This window comes from Nerophis lumbriciformis, linkage group LG12 (assembly GCF_033978685.3).
Source record: "Nerophis lumbriciformis linkage group LG12, RoL_Nlum_v2.1, whole genome shotgun sequence".
Classification (NCBI taxonomy): Eukaryota; Metazoa; Chordata; class Actinopteri; order Syngnathiformes; family Syngnathidae; genus Nerophis; species Nerophis lumbriciformis.
The window spans coordinates 20860646-20884323 of record NC_084559.2 but is presented as its reverse complement, the minus strand read 5'-3'; the positions used below and the strand labels follow the sequence as shown (position 1 = coordinate 20884323).

The 23678-nt window shown below is 40.0% G+C and overlaps 1 protein-coding gene across 16 annotated transcripts in view; it reads right to left on the bottom strand.

Moving 5' to 3' along the window:
• rimbp2b (RIMS binding protein 2b) overlaps positions 1–23678 on the bottom strand; it is a 276812-nt gene that overhangs the window by 38505 nt on the left and 214629 nt on the right. For 12 of the 16 annotated variants that reach the window (XM_061986076.1, XM_061986078.1, XM_061986082.1 and 9 more), the window contains 7 exons: positions 19197–19401; positions 16106–16254; positions 14280–14359; positions 12327–13393; positions 7065–7216; positions 4835–5494; positions 4579–4725 (listed from right to left, as the gene is read on the bottom strand). In XM_061986076.1, the coding sequence (XP_061842060.1) occupies positions 4579–4725; positions 4835–5494; positions 7065–7216; positions 12327–13393; positions 14280–14359; positions 16106–16254; positions 19197–19401 (2460 nt within the window). The remainder of the gene's footprint in view (positions 1–4578; positions 4726–4834; positions 5495–7064; positions 7217–12326; positions 13394–14279; positions 14360–16105; positions 16255–19196; positions 19402–23678) is intronic. The other 4 variants (XM_061986071.2, XM_061986073.2, XM_061986077.2 and 1 more) reach the window with 1 other exon arrangement.

Below are 23678 nucleotides of genomic sequence, written 5' to 3'. Positions count from 1 at the left end.
GAGTGTAATCCATTTAGACTGTCTTCAGTATATGCAGGTTATTAGAACGCCCACAATACAGGGAGCAGGGGATGCTAATATAATCATTTAGTGCTGGCAATGTGATTTAGCAAGATTGAAACTGTTCTGCAGACGTCTATATGTATCATGTTTTGAAATGTCCGTGCGAACTGGCAGAGTTACACACAAATGGCTTTGAGAAAGAAGGCCAATCCTCCGTCCCATGTATGAGCATCAACAATTTTGGACTGTCATGAATGAAATAATATTAAAGGCCTCCTGAAACCCACTACTATCGACCACGCAGTCTGATAGTTTATATATCAATAATGAAATCTTAACATTGCAACACATGCCAATACGGCCAATACTAAAGTGCAATTTTAAATTTTGCGCAAAATATCCTGTTGAAAACGTCTCGGTATGATGACGCCTGCGCGTGACGTCACGGATTGTAGAGGACATTTTGGGACAGCATGGTGGCCAGCTATTAAGTCGTCTGTATTCATCGCAAAATTCCACAGTGTTCTGGACATCTGTGTTGGTGAATCTTTTGCAATTTGTTCAATGAACAATGGAGACAGCAAAGAAGAAAGCTGTAGGTGGGAAGCGGTGTATTGCGGCAGGTGTTGTGCCGGATAACGCACCCCCGCCGTAGAATGCACCCCCTGACTGGTGTACCGAATAACACAGCCGGCGTTTCATTGTTTACATTCCCGAAAGATGACAGTCAAGCTTTACCATTGGCCTGTCGAGAACTGGGACAACAGAGACTCTTACCAGGAGGACTTTGAGTTGGATGCGCATACGCGGTACCGTGAGTACGCATGCAGCTGCGGCTTTCAAACATTTGATCGCTTGCCCGTACGTGCGTGCCGCTATGTGCATGTCACATACGTAACTTTGGGGACTTTGGGGAAATATATGTGCTGTATGAACTTTGGGGAGGTGAACGGTACTTTGGGCTGTGGGATTGAGTGTGTTGTGCAGGTGTTTGAGTTGTATTGGCGGGTTATATGGACGGGAGGGGGGAGGTGTTTGTTATGCGGGATTAATTTGTGGCATATTAAATATAAGCCTGGTTGTGTTGTGGCTAATAGAGTATATATATGTCTTGTGTTTATTTACTGTTTTAGTCATTCCCAGCTGAATATCAGGTCCCACCCGCCTCTCACAGCATCTTCCCTATCTGAATCGCTCCCACTGCCCTCTAGTCCTTCACTCTCACTTTCCTCATCCACAAATCTTTCATCCTCGCTCAAATTAATGGGGAAATCGTCGCTTTCTCGGTCCGAATCGCTCTCGCTGCTGGTGGCCATGATTGTAAACAATGTGTGGATGTGAGGAGCTCCACAACCTGTGACGTCACGCTACTCGTCTGCTACTTCCGGTACAGGCAAGGCTTTTTTATCGGCGACCAAAAGTTGCGAACTTTATCGTCAATGTTCTCTACTAAATGCTTTCAGCAAAAATATGGCAATATCGTGAAATGATCAAGTATGACACATAGAATGGACCTGCTATCCCCGTTTAAATAAGAAAATCGCATTTCAGTAGGCCTTTAAACATGGTGTGTTCGGCATTTAGATTTTATAGCTTCTGGATGATTTAAGGGGTTGAGTAAAACAAAGTCATTTGATTCGTTTTAGTGTCTGTTGGCCTTTTGTTTTGATGGTGTTTGTTTTATTATATCTACCGTATTTTTCGGACTATAAGTCGCAGTTATTTTCATAGTTTGGCCGGGGGTGCGACTTATACTCAGGAGCGACTTATATGTGATATTATTAACACATTACCGTAAAATATCAAATAATATTATTTAGCTCATTCACGTAAGAGACTAGACCAGTGGTTCTTAACCTTATTGGCGGTACCGAACCCCACCAATTTCATATGCGCATTCACCGAACCCTTTAGTGAAAAAATAAAAAATTCTAATTCAAGACAAAGCTATATGTTTTTTTCTTTACTGGTGCACAAAATGAACCGTGCATGAACATCCCCTTGTTCAAAGAACAAAACAAACACATGAACTCACAACAAATTACACATCTGCAAATCAGATGGATAATTAGAAGGAACATTGTTTGGGGGTATCCATAATACACCGATAAGGAGAAGTTTTTATTTATACGATGAGTTGGGTGTGTATTGACCTCCGCCGAACACCTGAGCCCGACTCACCGAACCCTTAGGGTTCGATCGAACCCAGGTTAAGAACCACTGGACTAGACGTATAAGATTTTATGGGATTTAGTGATTAGAAGTGTTTGGTAAACGTATAGCATGTTCTATATGTTACAGTTATTTGAATGACTCTTACCATAATATGTTACGTTAACATACCAGGCACGTTGTCAGTTGGTTATTTATGCCTCATATAACGTACACTTATTCAGCCTATTGTTCACTATTCTTTATTTATTTTAAATTGCCTTTCAAATGTCTATTCTTGGTGTTGGCTTTTATCAAATAAATTTCCCCCAAAAATGCGACTTATACTCCAGTGCGACTTATGTTTTTTTCCTTCTTTATTATGCATTTTCGGCCGGTGCGACTTATAGTCGGAAAAATACGGTAATATGAAAAAACATCTTGCAATATTAATTTTTTTGCCTGTGGATGATTCCACCACAATCCACGCACCATCACACTGCATGCTAATAGGTTGTGTTGTCTAAATCCCAAATCTATTCTATTCTAAAAGGTGGTTCAATTATTTTTGCGTGTGCTGCATGTCAAAACCATGACAAAAATGCCACAGTTGGAACCATAAATGTGGAGGGAAATCAGTGTCTCAATGGCGACTGCCAGTATACATGCAAAATCCAAATTTAAATAGGGTGATCTGCACCATTTTTGCACTTGTTATCAATTGTACACACAGTCTTTGGATATCACACGCAACACGTCAACTAATAGTACAGACTAGGGATGTCCGATAATGGCTTTTTGCCGATATCTGATATTCCGATATTGTCCAACTCTTTAATTACCGATACCGTAATCAACCGATATATACAGTCGTGGAATTAACACATTATTATGCCTAATTTGGACAACCAGGTACGGTGAAGATAAGATACTTTTTTTTTTAATTAATAAAATATAATAGGATAAATATATTAAAAACATTTTCTTGAATAAAAAAGAAAGTAAAAAATATAAAAACAGTCACATAGAAACTAGTAATTAATGAAAATGAGTAAAATTAACTGTTAAAGGTTAGTACTATTAGTGGACCAGCAGCACGCACAATCATGTGTGTTTACGGACTGTATCCCTTGCAGACTGTATTGATATATATTGATATATAATGTAGGAACCAGAATATTAATAACAGAAAGAAACAACCCTTTTGTGTGAATGAGTGTGAATGAGGGAGGGAGGTTTTTTGGGTTGGTGCACTAATTGTAAGTGTATCTTGTGTTTTATGTTGATTTATTAAAAAAAAACGATACCGATAATAATAATAAAAAAAACGATACCGATAATTTCTGATATTACATTTTCACGCATTTATCGGACGATATTATCGGACATCTCTAGTGCAGACAATTTTAAAGTTTGCACACGCTGGATCTTAGTAGATCAGGCCCCTAGTGCAGTGTTTTTCAACCACTGTGCCGCGGCACATTAGTGTGCCGTGAGATACAGTCTGGTGTGCCGTGGGAGATGATCTAATTTCACCTATTTGGGTTAAAAATATTTTTTGAAAACCAGTAATTATAGTCTGCAAATTATGTGTTGTTGTTGAGTGTCGGTGCTGTCTAGAGCTTGACAGAGTAATACTCTTCCATATCAGTAGGTGGCAGCAGGTAGCTAATTGCTTTGTAGATGTTGGAAACAGCGGGAGGCAGGGTGCAGGTAAAAAGGTGTCTAATGCTTAAACCAAAAATAAACAAAAGGTGAGTGCCCCTAAGAAAAGGCATTGAAGCTTAGGGAAGGCTATGCAGAACGAAACTAAAACTGAACCGGCTACAAAGTAAACAAAAACAGAATGCTGGACGACAGCAAAGACTTACTGTGGAGCAAAGACGGCGTCCACAAAGTACATCCGAACATGACATGAAAATCAACAATGTCCCCACAAAGAAGGATAAAAAACAACTGAAATAGTCTTGATTGCTAAAACAAAGCAGGTGTGGGGAATAGCGGTCAAGGAAGACATGAAACTGCTACAGGAAAATACCAAAAAAAGAGGAAAAAGCCACCAAAATTGGACATAAGACAAGAAGTAAAACACTACAAATAAGTCAGGGTGTGATGTGACAGGTGGTGACAGTACACCTATTTTGAGACAAGAGCTATAGTGATGCATGCTTGGTTATGCTTTAAAGTCATATCCAACTATTGAGACAACAACTTTTTACTGTCAATATCGGCTGCTGAGTTTCAGCTTTTAATGATTTCTGCTGGTGGTGTGCCTCCGCATTTTTGTGCCTTGGCTCAAAAAAGGTTGAAAAACACTGCCCTAGTGTACGATTGCTGGAGCTCACCAAAGTGTTTACACTCATCAAAGCGATCTACACTTCAGGTGTCAAACACAGCCTTGTGTGAGTGCACCCTAAGGGATACCTGTCTTCCCAGTTCAGAGCCTCTGAGGAACTCATCCACAGAGGCTCCTCTTCTTCTATGAGGAGAATCATAACCATCCTCCTCCTCGTCAGAGTTAAGTGGATGGAGTGCGTTTCCCCGCTCGCTGAAGATGTTCCTTTTCTCCACCTGAGAGAGAAGTTTTATTTTAGATTGGATTAGATTGTCCTGGAATGTGTTTTACTCTTCTCTCCATTCAAAGGATAATTGCTGTGCAGTTGATACTTTCTTCTCATACCCTGTTGCTTTCAGCAAACACCCTCTGTGCAGCTTCCCTGGCCATGGCCTTTGCGATGGTATTGGGGATGGGGACTCCCTGAGGCTGCGGCAGGATTCTCTGAGGAGAGGGCGATCGCCGTTGTTGGAAGGGCGGTGGCTCCAGATTGGGGCCGCGCATTGGAGGCAGCGGGGAGGGAGAGCGTTCCCAGGGCGCACCTGGCCGCATGCTCGCCTCGTGCTCTTTGGTATCTGTCTCTCTGGCACTTAAGAACGGTTTGGACTTGGGGACGGGCTGGCGCTGGAACTGAGGCTGGGGGTGAGGAGGTTGGTGGCAGACGGGCTGTGCGTGGGGCAGTGTGTGGGGCTGGGCCATGGGGACGGGCTGCACCTGCACCTGCGGCTGGGGGTGATTTGGGGGATACGTGGATGGATAAGGAGGATGAGTTTGGGAGTGAACTGGATGCGTCGGGGTGTGAGGCAAAGTGTGGGGAGGCCCCGTGGTTCGGTGAGTGAGGCGAGGCGAGCCCAATAGATTATGAGGGATGACAGCCACAGGTGAGTCTTGGGACTCTCCTTGTGTTGATAACGTTCTTACAATGATCTCCCTGGCATCCAGACCTTCGATCCTGTTTAACTCCACCGTCACATAGTCTGCTGTTGGGTACAAGACCTCTGCTATCTGCACAAAACAACCACAGTCAACTTCTCAGAGTGCATGTATTTCATATTAGTACATAAATCATATTGTTTTGTACCATAAAACCCAGACAACACCCGAGGGAAACGAGTGAATAGCACACAGTTCACAGCTTAATTTACGAACCCCTCATTGTCTAAACTTTTCGATTTATGAATCACGGTTAGAATAGCAATAGTCTGCCTCAGTGTACGAATGTTTCATCATTTTCACTGTGGATTGCTCTTCTGTGCTCTCAGTCAGCACAGCGGTGCTTTAATTAGCTACTGTGCTCAGTGCTACTTTGGGTGTTGTCGACACTGCCTCCCCCCGGTCCCCTTCCCTTCCGCTGTACGCCAAGAATTTTAACCAACAAGGTAAAGTGCATTTTATTTTATTTTTTTTGCTAATCATTGTAGCAACCTGGCTGTTAAAGTTGAGGAGTTTTGTGAAATTGTGAGTGCACCACAAGGCTAGTGACAGTGTGTGCGCATGTTGGCAGGGCGCCTGTAAATGAGGACAGTTCAGCGAGTTGTTGTTTGGACTTTGTTATTAAATATAAAGTTGATATATCACCCACTTGTTATTTTTGTTTAATATAAAATACTGCATAGCGCTTTGTATTGTGTTGAAAGTGTACAATCATTTATGGACTTCTGTCAAGGCTGGAGCCCATTCATATTTACATTGTTTCTTAAGAAGAAATGTGCTTCAATATATGAACTTGTCTATTTACGAACCTTGTTCAAGAACAAATTAAGTTCATTAATCACGGTTCTACTGGAGTCTATATACCATATAATATACTTTAATGATGTACAGCAATATATTTTTTTATTTTATGTTGGACATTTGTCTTGCATGTGCAGCTCTAATGTTGTCTTTCAAACTGACTCTTCTCTTTGTCTTGTCTGTAAAACTTGGAGGACACATTATATAAACGCTCGTATGTTCACCATAACTCAACAAGTAGGTCCTTCATTGCTGAAGGTACAACTTAGTGACTTTGTGGTTATTTTTACTTTCCATGTCGCAATCACAGAAATGCTGACATTCTGGTCTTTGCATGTTTAATACTCGCGACTGTCCTTTCCAACAGATTGGTGAGGGGGGAAACAAATCCCACTTCCACCAGACTATGATAGTGTGATAGTATATATATATTTTTTTTCAAATTCAAGACAAAGTTATATGTTTTTCTTACCGGTGCACAAAATGAATCATGCACAAACATCACCTTGTTCAAAGAACAAAACCAACCACAGTGCATGAACTCACACCTGCAAATCAGTGTGACTTCTGCTGTTGCCGTATCCATAATACGCCGATATTGAGAAGTTTTTATTTACACTATGAGTCGGGTGTGTCTCGACCTCCGCGGCGGAGGGTCCGCCGAACCCCTGAGGCCGACTCACCGAACCCCTAGGGTTCGATCGAACCCAGGTTAAGAACCACTGCTTTAGATGCTACACAGTATAGCCTTTATCTTGACTGAATATTGACACTTCTGAAGAATTTAGCCTTGACGGGCAAGAAAGAAAACATCTGACAAGCGGTAGAAAATGGATGGTACCTTTTTTCCCTTTGTGCATACAGCATAGCCTATTACATTGGCACCATTGGAGGTTCCGGCAGACGTCAGAAGCGGGGGTTTCCATCTGACCTGCAGAACCCCTGGTGTCTGACCACACTGGACCTGAACCTCCTGTGGAGGGTGGGGAGGTCCTGGGGGCAAAAACAGGATTTTTTTTTTCACATCTAATAACAACTTTTTGGAATTGGACTTAATAAATCAAATAGTGAGTGGAAGGGATAGGGGACACATTTCACATGTAATAATTATTCATGGCTCTTCTATATACTTCATACTTGCCAACCCTCCCGGATTTTCCGGGAGACTCCCGAAATTCAGCGCCTCTCCCGAAAACCTCCCGGGACAAATTTTCTCCCGGAAATCTCCCGAAATTCAGGCGGACTCAGGTCCATGCGGACCTGAGTCCGCTAACCCACAATATAAACAGCGTACCTGCCCAATCACGTCATAACTGTAGAACGATCGAGGGCGAGTTATTGGTTTCTTATGTGGGTTTATTGTTGGGCAGTTTCATTAACGTCCTCCCAGCGCGGCAACAACACACAACAACAGCAGTCACGTTTTTGTCTACCGTAAACAGCAATGTTGTGACACTCTTAAACAGGACAATACTGCCATCTAGTGCATTTGATGAAAGCACTTTTGTGCGTGCCACACAGCCATGCATCATCAGAGAGGGTGTTCAGCATGGTTCGAAAAATAGTGACAGAGAATAGAACAAGGATGGACAATTCAACCCTTAACTCAACAATGAGTAGATGAGTGTTATGTGTGTGTATATGTGTAAATAAATGAACACTGAAATTCAAGTATTTATTTTTATACATATATATATATATATATATATATACACACATATATATATATATATATATATATATATATATATATATATATATACACACATATATATATATATATATATATATATATATATATATATATATATATATATATAGCTAGAATTCACTGAAAGTCAAGTATTTCTTATATATATATATATATATATATATATATATATATATATATATATATATATATATATATATATATATATATATATATGAAATACTTGACTTAGTATTTCGTCAAGTATTTCTTATATATATATATATATATATATATATATATATATATATATATATATATATATATATATATATATATATATATATATATATATATATATATATATATGAAATACTTCACTTGGTGAATTCTAGCTGTAAATATACTCCTCCCCTCCTAACCACGCCCCCCTACCCCCCACCCCCCTCCCGAAATCGGAGGTCTCAAAGTTGGCAAGTATGATATACTTGAGTGAAATTAATGGCTCTTTTACCAGCATTCTGCAATCATAGATGTTATTTTGGTATAGTCGGTGCTATGAAGCAGACAGTGATTAGATGCACTTAGCAGTGTGTGTTTGTAGGAAGCACACACATTTTCCACCCACAGATAAAACACAGTCTTGGACCTGCGGCTATAGCTGTTTTATGATTCAATTTCTACTTGTGATATTTTAAACTATTCTTGTCAGAGACAACAAACCGCTGCCCTGTGTGTTTAAATGATTTATTGAGTGCAGCTACTTTCATTAATTCCAGTTGCAAACAACAGGCAGCAAATTTATGGCTCTAAGCAGAGGCTGCATTGACGAATCTTCATTTGCAATAGTGCCAAATTGAATTCAGTTACTAGTTTGAGGAACACATAGTGAGTTTGAAAGTCTAACACAGTTTGCCCAGAGAGACACTATCCTTCTTAATGACAGTCATCCACCGAGACTGTTTTTGACGCCTCTAATTAAAACGTTCACTGGATGGATCATTTAATGGACTCTCAGTAGGTTTTCCCATCTGATGCCCACAGAAAAAAAGTTTTCCTTATCTTTCCCCTGCTGACCCTCTTTTCTATCCATGCATTTATTTCTGTGCAACATCCTGATTGTCAGTAACTGAAGAACCTGCTACCTTTTCTTTAGAAATTCAATGTTTCTACTCCCTTGACATAAATCCAATCTGACTTCAGATTGCCGGTTTAAACTCTGCAACATTAAAAAGTGCAGCGAGTCCCATGAAAAACTAATAAAAACCATGGTCTACATATTGTTTGAATCTGTCGATTTTATGTCACTATCAAGGCGTCTTTTTAGTCCAAGCCAACCATTCATCAGTCAGGGCACACGTATAGACAAACAACCTTCACAGTCATGCCTATGAACTATTTAGAGTCTCCAATGTAGATTTTGGAACACTGCAAAAAGTCAGTGTTCAAAAACAAGAAAAAAAAAAAAAATTAGGGGTATTTTACTTGAATTAAGCAAAATTATCTGCCAATAGAACAAGAAAATGTGGCTTGTCAAGACTTTCCAAAACAAGTCAAATTAGCTAACCTCAAACCCAAAAATACCTTAAAATAAGTATATTCTCACTAATAACAAGTGCACTTTTCTTGATAGACCTTTTTGCTCAATATGTTGAAAAATATTCTTAAAGTAAATGCTCGTGCCATTATCTTGACATGCGCTCGGCATTACATTTCTTGAAACCAGCAAACTTATACTACTAATTTATTGTTCTTAATGGAAAGGCAACAAGGCAACCGCTTGTTACACTGCAAAAAGTCAGCGTTCAAAAACAAGAAAAAAAAATACAAAAATTAGGAGTATTTTACTTGAACTAAGCAAAATGATCTGCCAATAGAACAAGAAAATGTGGCTTGTCAAGACTTTCCAAAACAAGTCAAATTAGCTAACCTCAAACCTCTAACCCAAAAATACCTTAAAATAAGTATATTCTCACTAATAACAAGTGCACTTTTCTTGGTAGACCTTTTTGCTCAATATGTTGAAAAATATTCTTAAATTAAAGTAAATGCTAGTGCCATTATGTTGACATAATGATATGCGCTCTGCATTACATTTCTTGAAACCAGCAAACTTATACTAAAAACTAATTTATTGTTCTTATTGGAAAGGCAACAAGGCCGCTTGTTACTCTCGGCGTCTACAAGCCGCTCAGGCAAATCATATTGTCTAAAAACGCATTTTTTCATTGATAACATGACATCATCGCGCCAAGTGCGTGCTCTTTCAGTCAATTAGTGCGCAAAGAATATATATATATATATATATATATATATATATATATATATATATATATATATATATACAGCCCGGCCCCCGGCCAATTTTTTTTATTGTAATTTTGAAGAATGTATCCGAATGTGCATGAACTATTTCTGTTCAAAATTGTTTGAAATGTCACATGTTAAATGTTTAAATATTAACTGTCAGTTTACTGTACTGTGCCAACTGTACTACTATATGAGTACGTATTTTCTATTGTTTCATTGAAAATAAAACAGCATAGTCCATTTGGCTGTCATCTGTTTTAATTATGAGACACAATTGGTCATCTAATTAGTTACTATGGTCGTCTAATTAGTTACTGTGGTAATCTACGTCACAGCAGCTCAGACGAGGCACCAAGCAGTGTGGGTGGGAAGCGTTTCAACAGACGTGGAAGGAGATTTTCACAACAAAGCTCTAAAGCTTAGTGATATATCAGATATATCAGATTGTAGGTGGGTTTGTTTTGTACCCTTCGCGTTCATATTTCACTGTGTGTTGCATTTTTGTTGCGTTTCACTTGATTGTACAATGTGTAGATCGAAAGGGGGGTGTGACATGTTGTCAATATTCAGTGTTTTATACTTCGTAGAAAATTGTAAAATTCCATTACATTTTTTTAAGGCGGTCTGTCATAACGTTTTTAGCATTCCTAAAAATAGATATACCGGCCCCCCAGACACATTTTTTTCTCTAAATGTGGCCCCCGAGTCACAATGATTGCCCAGGCCTGCTATAAATAATATTGTTAAAGTAAATACATGTAGCTCAGCGGTGAGCATGTCCTCTAACAGTTTGTAGCGTAGTATGCTTAGCTATACTCATCCTCCAGTGATAATAATACGTGTAAGAAATGTTGTTTATTTGCCACCATGGAGACAAGGATTGCTGATTTAGAAGGGACTTTGCACTGAGGAGCGACATTTGCTTCATCAACATGCATTATTCACGATACAACAATAGTGTTAAGAGCTCTATCATCGGCCAAATGTATCGTCGATTTCCCGCAAACCTAATGTTTTTTTAACGCATACTTGCCAACCCACCCGAATTTTCCGGGGGACTCCCGAAATCCAGCGCCTCTCCCGAAAACCTCCCGGGACAAATATTCTCCCGAAAATCTCCCGATTTTCAGCTGGAGCTGGAGGCCACGCCCCCTCCAGCTTTATGTGGACCTGAGTGAGGACAGCCTTTTTTTTCATGACAGGAGGACCACAGGGTGACAAGAACTAAATCATCCAGACTAAAGATAAATTGTATTATTATGTTTATCTTACCTAAATATAAATATATTTATTAATTTTAATTATTATTAATTTTACTATATTTTGCTAAAAACATCAAAATTAATTGTATTTTTATTTGTATTTTTTCTGACTCCTTATTACATCCAGCCATAGAATTATACATTAAAATAAACATATTGGAAATAATTAATAATTAAATGATCATAATAATTCATTTAAAATGCCCATCCATCCATCCATTTTCTACCGCTTATTCCCTTTGGGGTCGCGGGGGGCGCTGGAGCCTATCTCAGCTACAATCGGGCGGAAGGCGGGGTACACCCTGGACAAGTCGCCACCTCATCGCAGGGCCAACACAGATAGACAGACAACATTCACACTCACATCCACACACTGACCATATTTAATTATTAAAATAATTGCTGGTTTTTCAACAACTTTAGCATTTTATTCATCACATTTTGAAGCTCTCAGAAGCCAAGTTATGTTATATTCCTTAAGATTTATTTATGCAAGTTTGAAGTATCAATTATCCAAACACAGTTTTGTTTGCATATTTTCAGGATGGAGATATATATATATATATATATATATATATATATATATATATATATATATATATATATATATATATATATATATATATATATGTATATGTATGTATATATATATATATGTTTGAAATACTTGACTTGGTGAATTCAAGCTGTCAATATACTCCTCCCCTCTTAACCACGCCCGCGCCCTCAACCACGCCCCCGTCCCACCCCCGACCACGCCCCCCACCTCCCGAAATCGGAGGTCTCAAGGTTGGCAAGTATGTTTTAACGGTGTGTGTGACAATATGTTTTATAGGCTGACCTGATGGTTGAGTGCAGAACTCCGCAGAGATCTCCCTCTTCTCCCTCTGCTCGTTCGGCAGCTGCCAAGGCACCTGATGCGTCTGTGCCACAACCCTGGCTTTGTAAACCGTCATGGGCTTCAGGTTGAAGAACTTATACTTGTAGCCCCCGGCCTTGATCATGTCGTACTCGGCGCCGTCCAGAAAGAGGGTGTGACTGTAGTTGCTGTTGCTGGGCATCCAGGAGAGCTCAGCAGAGTCCTGCGTGATGCTGTCCACCCGTAGGTAGTACGGAGCCACCACCACATCTTTGCCCACCAGCATTGTGCAGCGGAGTTCGTCCGACAGTCCTCGCTCGGTGACGCTCTGCACTGAGATGCGGTAAGTGTTGGTGGCTAGGTTGAGTTTCTCAATGAGGGACTTAGTCCTGCCCCCGAAGGGGACGCTCATCCGTACCTCCTTGTCCACCAACACGTTGTAGCCACTGACGGAGCCTCGGCCCGGGGGAACCACAGGGGGATCCCAGCCAATAATGATGCTCTTGGCCAGTTGTTTAATTAGGTTGATGCGGCGAGGATAAGGCACAATGTCTTCACCGACCTCGTCAATATTGACATCCAACGTTCCCATCCCGTTGCTGGAGGAGCCCAGGAGGTCCGCGCCCAAATTGCTGCTGCTCAGACAGCTTTGTTTACTGTCCGACAGCAGGCTGCCCAAACATGTCGCCATCCCTCTGCTGACCCCCAGTCTGTGGGATCCCAGGCTACTGTGGTTGAGGTTGCCAGGTTCTTTAGTGACAGAGTCTCTGTGTTGGACCGACGCCTTCGCCTCCTCTTGTATAAAATCCACAAAGTTGGAAGGGACGAGCCCCCGCTGGCCATCTAGCAGCTCTCCTGAAACACAAAAAGATGGTTGGCAATATCGAGAGTATTTATAAAAAAAAAAAAGAGGAGAATAAAATATACGAGGCACCAGACCTTCATAAAAGCCATCCTCGTCCATAGTTCCGTAAATGTAGAGGTACTTTCCTGCCACCAGGGGGAGCTCTGCTTCAGGATGCTCATTCGGCCCATCATAAGGATTGTAACTATAGCACAATAAGATTCAAGGAAGCACACCTGAGACATTTATCATCAAAACACATGGTAAGCTTTTTGTATTTATTTATTTGTTTGTTTTGATGTGGCAGCACATCACAGTAGCTCCTTTGACTTCCTTCATTTTCTTTAGTTTTGGCATTATTCTAAACTTTTCTTGCTTTTTTTTTTATCACTTATCTTTTTGGATCAATAAAGTTTGTCTGAGTCTAAATGTACAATTGATTACATTCAATGTAATCAATGGTAAACTTTTTACAACTGTGCCATCAGCAGTGTCCTCACTTACGGATTTTTAGTGTGGTTTGCACTGAAGCGAACCAACAGGCCCTCCAGCGAGTGGAGTGAAATTACAAGGAGGATACTCCCAGAGATGAGTGCCATGTACACAACTGGCGGCCTAAAGTGAGTACACAACATCCTGAAGGACAGATACCACCCAGCACATGGCCTCTTCAACCTGCTACCCTCTGGAAGGAGGTATAGATCGATTCGCGCCAGGACCACCAGAATGTCTCACAGTCTGTATCCCCAGGCTGTGAGACTGCTAAATGAACAGCCTGCCCCTTTGCTGCCCCCGGACCATCATATTACCTCACTCTTCACCACCTCAATAATTGTGCTCTGGACATTGCATTGCTGCAACATCAACGTAACACGCATCAGACATCTGACTGTTCCCACCCCCACGTCCCTCTTATCGCGATCTTCCTGACAATGCTAAAATGTAAACTGTTGTCAACCTGCACAATACAGTTTCTATGGCGCTGGACAAAGCTCAAACAAAATCTCGTTGACATGTATGACTTAAGTGTTATTATTGATTTTTTTTTCTACTGTTAATGGGTTTTTTTTGACACGGTTGAGTATACATACCTGTAGCGAGCTATACACAGACGAACCTTCCCTGTAAACCTTGGTTTGGATCTGGTGGTGGAACCGAGCTCTTTGTCCATCTACAGAAGAAAACAACACATCCACTTGGTCTCTAGTCATGTTTTGACGACTACACACACATGCTGAATGTTTGGTATTGGGGGTGGAAAAGCCCTAACACATAGCTAACACTTTGTAAGTATTATTTTTATTACAATTCTTCCAACAATATATGTTATTTTAGCCTGCTCAGTGGTTAGAGTGTCCGCCCTGAGACCCCGGCGGAGTCATACCAAAGACTATACAAATGGGACCTATTACCTCCCTGCTTGGCACTCAGCATCAAGGGTTGGAATTAGTGGTTGATTCCCGAGCGCGGCCACCGCTGCTGCTCACTGCTCCCAACCCCTCCCAGGGGGTGGAACAACGGTCGAATTCAGAGGGTAATTCCACCACACCTGGTATCTGTGTGTGACTATCAGTGGTACTTTAACTTTATATTCCAGATGTAACACATATATTGCTTTCCAAGACACTTTATTGCATGTTACTGACAACCGGAAGGTTAGTTCGATTTTGACTATGTATCACATATAATACAGATTAACTGAGCATATAAAGCATGGGTGTCAAAGTCTAGGCCCGCGGGCCAGATCCGAGCCGAGAATGAATTATCTATGGCCCCCGGGATGATATTTGATTAGTATTAGAACTGGCCCGCAGGCCACAGCCGCCTGCTGCTGTTTTGCACGCACCAATACCCCATCAGTGTTGGCGCTAGGAATTTTCAAAATGGGGACCCCATCAAGTCATAAAAATGGGGTCCCACAGTACATTTTCGGGGTCCCACTTTTTTGTAACCGTTTTGAAAACAAATGATAAATGTATGCATTATCCTGTTACATCGCACATTCTATATTGTGTTTTGGAAAAAGGTTGTCATAAAAGTTACTTAATTCATTAAAAAAAAAAATTATACAAAAGAAGACACATATTAATGCATATGTAAATGTATTCAGTCATTCACTTTATTCTTTCCTTCATGTTTTTTCCTATATTTTTATTGTAATATTTTCAGAATGTGTTGGTTCTATTTTCGGCCAAAGTAAGACAAAGAAAACAATCTGAAGTTGTCTTTATTTTTTTTAGTTTTAATGCCATGATTTTTAATAGTCCAACCCGCGTGTGCACAGATTTTCCTCCAGATTTTTGTTTTGGATGATTATTAGTTATGTTAGAATAATTATGTACATATTATCACACAACTTTTATGCTTAAGGGCCGTTGCTATAATTATTGTCCATTGTGCTGAAGTGGTATTTTTCTTTGTCTGTGCAAAGCTGGCAATCCAAAAGATTGCAAGCTAGTCTGGTATCAATGTCTGTGTCCAGGAACGGCCTGCTGACTGCCAAGGCCGAACACCGCCGTGACGCAGACAGAGCAGAGACAAGGCGATATCACCAGCGTCAATACATCTGCATTTTTGTATAATCATATATTGTGTCTAACTGGAGTTGTCGAGATTACCCCCTTCCTTCAGCGAGAGCTTCAGTGATGTGAACAGGGACCTCCCAAATAAATAGAGGAAGCAGGCGGGCTGGACTTTTAGAACATAGTTTGGAACTGTAACTAGAATACAACCCAAATAACGTGTCTCCTCAATTGAGCAACATTTAACTCTGTCTCTGCATGATTCCTTGCTTCTCGTCTGTTTTAATAGATGTCATCAGTGTTTGAACCTGACAAATGCCAGATAATTTTGCGATATAAGGTATCGAAAACATACGTGTTGTGTATGAGATCCCAGATGGACTTTCATCACAAACCTCAGAGAGCAGCGCCCTCCCTTGGCTGCTCCCTCGACTGCGAGTGAGGAATGTTGGCTTGACAGAGACGAGCTCCGGTTTGTCTCCGCTGATCTGGAGCGGCCGAATGAACTCTGATATCAAAGATCGGCTTGTTGGAGCCTCATTGCCTGTGCATCAAACACATCACATTTTCATCACACATAACACGGCAGATCTGAAGAAAACATACCACCATGTGTAATACAAATTATTAGTAGATCACACACTGAATGCAGCTGAGATAGGCTCCAGAAATGTGGACTTGTCAGACCACAGAACACTTTTCCACTATGTATCAGTCCATCTTAGATGAGCTCAGGCCCAGCGAAGCCGACGGCGTTTCTGGGTGTTGTTGATAAACGGTTTTCGCCTTGGATAGGAGAGTTTTAACTTTCACTTACAGATGTAGCAACCAACTATAGTTACTGACAGTGGGTTTCTGAAGTGTTCCTGAGCCCATGTGGTGATATCCTTTACACACTGATGTCGCTTGTTGATGCAGTACAGCCTGAGGGATTGAAGGTCACGGGCTTAGCTGCTTACGTGCAGTGATTTCTCCAGATTCTCTGAACCCTTTGATGATATTACGGACCGTAGATGGTGAAATCCCTAAATTCCTTGCAATAGCTGGTTGGGAAAGGTTTTTCTTAAACTGTTCAACAATTTGCTCACGCCTTTGTTGACAAAGTGGTGACCCTCGCCCCATCCTTGTTTGTGAATGACTGAGCATTTCATGGAATCTACTTTTATACCCAATCATGGCACCCACATGTTCCCAATTTACCTGTTCACCTGTGGGATGTTCCAAATAAGTGTTTTGATGAGCATTCCTCAACTTTATCAGTATTTATTGCCACCTTTCCCATCTTCTTTGTCACGGGTTGCTGGCATCAAATTCTAAAGTTAATGATTATTTGCAAAAAAAAAAAAATGTTTATGAATTTGAACATCAAATATGTTGTCTTTGTAGCATATTCAACTGAATATGGGTTAAAAATGATTTGCAAATCATTGTATTCCGTTTATATTTACATCTAACACAATTTCCCAACTCATATGGAAACGGGGTTTGTACTTGTATACCCAATCATGGCACCCACCTGTTCCCAATTAGCCTGTTCACCTGTGCGATGTTCCATATAAGTGTTTGATAAGCGTTCCTCAACTTTCTCAGTCTTTTTTGCCACTTTTGCCAGCTTTTTTGAAACATGTTGCAGGCATCAAATTCCAAATGAGCTGCTATTTGCAAAAAAATAACAAAGTTTCACAGTTCGAACATTAAATATCTTCTCTTTGCAGTCTATTCAATTGAATATAGGTTGAAAATGATTTGCAAATCATTGTATTCTGTTTTTATTTACCATTTACTGGGGGTGTAACAGTACACAACATTTTCGGTTTGGTACGTACCTCGGTTTAGAGGTCACGGTTCGGTTCATTTTCGGTACAGTAAGAAAACAACAAAATATACATTTTTTGGTTATTTATTTCCCAAATTTGTAAACAATGGCTTTATTCTTTTAACATTGGGAACACTATAATAATTCTGCCCACGTTAATCAACATTAAACTGCCTCAAGTTGTTGCTCAGATTAAATAAAATGACAAATGCCGATAAATGCGTTAAAATGTAATATCGGAAATGATCTGTATCGTTTTTTTTTATTATCGGTATCGTTTTTTGTTTTTGTTTTGTTTTTTTATTAAATCAACATAAAAAACACAAGATACACTTACAATTAGTGCACCAACCCAAAACACCTCCCTCCCCCATTCACACTCATTCACACAAAAGGGTTGTTTCTTTCTGTTATTAATATTCTGGTTCCTACATTATATATCAATATATATCAATACAGTCTGCAAGGGATACAGTCCGTAAGCACACATGATTGTGCGTGCTGCTGGTCCACTAATAGTACTAACCTTTAACAGTTAATTTTACTCATTTTCATTAATTACTAGTTTCTATGTAACTGTTTTTATATTGTTTTACTTTCTTTTTTATTCAAGAAAATGTTTTTAATTTATTTATCTTATTTTATTTTATAATTATTTTTTTTTAAAGTACCTTATCTTCACCATACCTTATCGGTATCGGTAATTAAAGAGTTGGACAATATCGGAATATCGGATATCGGCAAAAAGCCATTATCGGACATCCTCAAGTCAACTCATCATGCTTAATTTATTACAGCATTTGGGAAGCCTGTAGTTGATTTTTATAATTTAAATGTTATATTTTTATCAACATGTGATAGCAGGGACCCTGCCATTCAAAACTAGGCTGCTGCATTACTAATGATTAATGTAACTATAGCTGGAAAAAATAGTACAATAGCAATAGGAGAGACTATTCATCCCTGAACACCATGGAGTTCATGTAATATTTATGATGCAGTTACATTATTATATCAACTATCAGAGACAGAAACTCTTCATTTAGCATAATGTCCTTTTTTGCTGCTTCAACACAGCTCATTTAACACATAAAAAGGTAAAGTGAAAAAACAGACAGATAGGGCTTTGCTGTCCGTAACACACACCACAAAATGAGCTAACGTTACGCTAAAAGCGAATTAGCCTTCACCTCAAGCCAGGACTGCGAGCGAGCTGAGCTGCAGTTTACATTTCTAGAAGGTCAACGGGCTCATAGTGATGTTACTAGTAGTTGACTGGGAGGTGTTTATTATAATTTGGGGAGAGTCCGCGGCCTGATGATTACCTGCTAAACGCTAAGCACTGACTACATGCGCTCTGAATACGCACTGCTGATTGGCTGTTACTGCTCTGTTTGTAACCAATCAGATGGTTGTGTGGGTGGGACAATGCTGGGTGCTGTGTAGAGTTCTGATAGAAACAGAGGCAGAAGGAAGCGGAGGCGGCTACTTTAAATGTTCGTGTGGAAACTCGTTCGGTACACCTCCGAACCGAACCGAACCCGCCGTACCGAAACGGTTCAATACAAATACACGTACCGTTAAACCCCTATGATTTACACAAGGTGCCAACTTCACATGGTTTTTGGGTTTTGTACGTCAACATGAATGTATTGTCTGTTAAGACCCACCTTTTCCTACGGGGGCCGCCAATCCATTGAGGAGCTGGGACAGAGACTTGTTGGGAGAACCGGGGGATTCACACACTGTCAGAGGTTCCGTGCTGAGGATGTCAAACGTCCCCGCCTGCAAACGAAACTTTTCCAGCTCCTTGGACAAGAGGTTGAACTGCTCGCTCTGACTCCGACATTTCTCTTCCAGCTCACGCACCTTGGCCTGATGGCGGTGAGAGGGGGCGGAGAGCAGATGAGAGAGGAGAGATAGAAAACAGCAAGACGGGATAAAAACACAAAGGAGGAAAAAAGTTAGGAGAATTTGTACTGGACGTCCTTTGAGTAGATGCGCATGCACACTTTTGATGAGAGGCGATACAAGAACTAAACCGGAAGTGCAGCATCCATACTTGGACCAAAGGGAACATGCATTAAACCAAAATACTGAAACTAAAATTCCAGGTTCTGGTCTGGGGGGGGGGGGGGTTTTCTTTACACTATATTCTTACACCTATATGTCTAAAACTAGAGATGTCCGATAATGGCTTTTTTGCCAATATTCCGATATTGTCCAACTCTTAATTACCGATTCCGATATCAACCGATACCGATATATACAGTCGTGGAATTAACACATTATTATGCCTAATTTTGTTGTGATGCATTAAACAATGTAACAAGGTTTTCCAAAATAAATCAACTCAAGTTATGGAAAAAAAAATGCCAACATGGCACTGCCATATTTATTATTGAAGTCACAAAGTGCATTATTTTTTTTTAACATGCCTCAAAACAGCAGCTTGGAATTTGGGACATGCTCTCCCTGAGAGAGCATGAGGAGGTTGAGGTGGGCGGGGTTGAGGGGTATATTGTAGCATCCCGGAAGAGTTAGTGCTGCAAGGGCTTCTGGGTATTTGTTCTGTTGTGCTTATGTTGTGTTACGGTGCGGATGTTCTCCCGAAATGTGTTTGTAATAAATAATGATAATAATGAATTACATTTGTAACGCACTTTACATCTGTTAAAATCTCAAAGTGCTACGAAGTGTAAAAAAAAAAAAAAAAATTTAATTAGAATTGATTGATTGATTGATTGATTGAGACTTTTATTAGTAGGTTGCACAGGGAAGTACATATTTCGTACAATTAACCACTAAATGGTAGCACCCAAATAAGTTTTTCAACTTTTTTTTTTCAACTAAACGGGGTCCACTTAATAAATAATAAAAAATAAAAAATAAAAATAGAAATGAAATCATGACACACACTAGATAAACATTAGATAAAACAGAAACATAGATAAAAAAATAGAAGTAAAAGCATGAAAGCACTGGATAAAACAGATAGGCAAGCAGTGTATTTAAAAAACAACAAAAAGGCAGAGAAATTAGACAAAAGCTGTGCTAAAAAGATGGGTTTTTAGTTAAAGTTCAAGTTAAAGTACCAATGATTGTCACACACACACTAGGTGTGGCGAAATTATTCTCTGCTTTTGACCCATCGCCCTTGATCGACCCCTGGGAGGTGAGGGGAGCAGTGAGCAGCAGCGGTGGCCGCGCCCGGGAATCATTTGTGGTGATTTAACCCCCGATTCCAACCCTTGATGCTGAGTGCCAAGCAGGGAGTCCCTTCTTAAAACAGTCGACCGACTGTGGCGCTCGAAGAGTTCCAGAGTTCGGGTGCGGTCAAGCAGAAAGCCCGGCGGCCCATTGATTGTAACTTTGTCCTGGTGGGTTTGAGGAGGTTAGTGTTTGAAGAGCGGAGGTTGCGGGGAAACTAGGTCCTTGAGGTAGGAGGGGGCGTTGCCGTAGATGCATTGGTTAGTTAGCAGGTTAATCTTGAATTGGGCCCGGGATACAATAGGGAGCCAGTGGCGTGATTTGTGAATAGGTGTGATATGATCACGCTTGCGCACTCTCGTCAGTTTGTCATTCTTGTTTGCAGTGTGGCGTCATATTTTTAACAGTGTTAAAGTTGTTTATACGGCCACCCTCAGTGTGACCTGTATGGCTGTATGGATTGCATTCACTTGTGTGTGTGTGTGTGTGTGTGTGTGTGTGTGTGTGTGTGTGTGTGTGTGTGTGTGTGTGTGTGTGTGTGTGTGAAAAGCCATAGATATTACGTGATTGGGCCGGCACGCAAAGGCAGTGCCTTTTAAGGTTTATTGGCGCTCTGTACTTCTCCCTACGTCTGCGTACAACTCCGTATCGCGGCGTTCTAAAAAAGTCATCAATTTTACTTTTTGAAACAGATACCGATAATTTCCGATATTACATTTTACAAGCATTTATCGGTCGATATTATCGGCATACTTGCCAACCTTGAGACCTCCGATTTCGGGAGGTGGGGGGCGGGGGCAGGGGTTGTGGTTGGGGGCGTGGTTAAGAGGGGAGGAGTATATTTACAGCTAGAATTCACCAAGTCAAGTATTTCATATATATATATATATATATATATATATATATAAAGAAATACTTGACGAAATACTAAGTCAAGTATTTCATATATATATATATATATATATATATATATATATATATATATATATATATATATATATATGTGTGTATATATATATATATATTTATATATATATATATAAGAAATACTTGACTTTCAGTGAATTCTAGCTATAAATATATATTTATTTTATTATTATATATATATATATATATATATATATATATATATATATATATATATATAAAATAAATACTTGACGAAATACTAAGTCAAGTATTTCATATATATATATATATATAGAGAGAGAGAGAGAGAGATAAGAAATACTTGACTTTCAGTTAATTCTAGCTATAAATATACTGTATATATATATATAAAATAAATACTTGAATTTCAGTGTTCACTTATTTACACATATACACACACATAACACTCATCTACTCATTGTTGAGTTAAGGGTTGAATTGTCCATCCTTGTTCTATTCTCTGTCACTATTTGTCAAACCATGCTGAACACCCTCTCTGATGATGCATTGCTGTGTGGCACGCACAAAAGTGCTTTCATCAAATGCACTAGATGGCAGTATTGTCCTGTTTAAGAGTGTCACAACATTGCTGTTTACGGCAGACCAACTGCTTTACGGTAGACAAAAACGTGACTGCTGTTGTTGTGCGTTGTTGCCGCGCTGGGAGGACGTTAATGAAACTGCCTAACAATAAACCCACATAAGAAACCAAGAACTCGCCCTCCATCATTCTACAGTTATGACGTGATTTGGCAGGTACGCTATTTATATTGTGGGTTAGCGGACTCAGGTCCGCATGGACCTGAGTCCGCCTGAATTTCCGGAAGGGTTGGCAAGTATGATTATCGGACATCTCTATCTAAAACGTGTAATACCTGTTTCACACAGCTCATCCGACAAATTCACCATGGAAATATTGTATATCTTGTACATACATTATTGTAGTCCTACTTGCTACTTTAGTTTATTATATTGCTTATTTTGTATTATCTCTATTCTCCTTATCCTGTATTCATACACAAAGAGCAACGGTAACACCCGAATTTCCCCCAGGGGATTGATACGGTATTTCTGATCGTGACACCCTGGAATTTTTGTTTACAACATGCACAGACTGATACATGCAGCTGTGTAACTGTGCAGCAAGTGGACACCATAGAACAGACGCCGGGCTACGTACAGTATCAAATTGGCGATGCTTCTTTATGTTTTATCAACAAAATGCTGGAAATATTGAGGTTTTTTAAAAGCTTGATGGTTTGTCCTGGCAAGATGATTGTGTCATGCATGCCTTTGGTCAATGATGGTGGTGTTGGCTGCATGAGTCCTGCTGGCACTACAGGGGTGAGCTGCGGTTCTAATGTTGGCGTTCCGCTACAATCTGATGCCTTTGCATTGAAACACTTGCATGGCTCGGTTCCATTATCTAAATGTACGAGAACTACCAAAGTAATACGACTACAACAACAATGACGTTCAACCGAGAATTGAGTATTTGAAGCTCCGATGTTGGAATCTCGGGTGTTCCAAAACGGCTGAGGTCAGTCAGCCAGACGTTTCTTTCAACTTGATGAAAGTGCTTTGAAGGTTTATTTTATTTGTCAAGTCTTTGTAATCAATTATTGAGAAGTGAGGCTGAATATATCTCTGTGATCAAGGCAGGGAGACGTCTAGTCAGTCATGCTTTGATGGAAGTTGAAGACAGGGTGGGCGGGCAGTGAGGCGCCTGGCGGACTTTTGGGTAGCTCGGAAAAACAACCAAAAACTGTCTATAAAAGAACAAAACTTCAAGAATGCGAAGAACATAATGTCATGGCTGTCTTGAGTTTGCAATAATTTCTACAACTCTTATTTGTTTGTGATAGAGTGATTGGAGCACATACTTGTCGGTCACAAAAAACATTCATGAAGTTTGGTTCTTTTATGAATTTATTATGGATCTACTGAAAATCTGCTGGGTCAAAAGTATACATACAGCAATGTTAATATTTGGTTACATGTCCCTTGGCAAG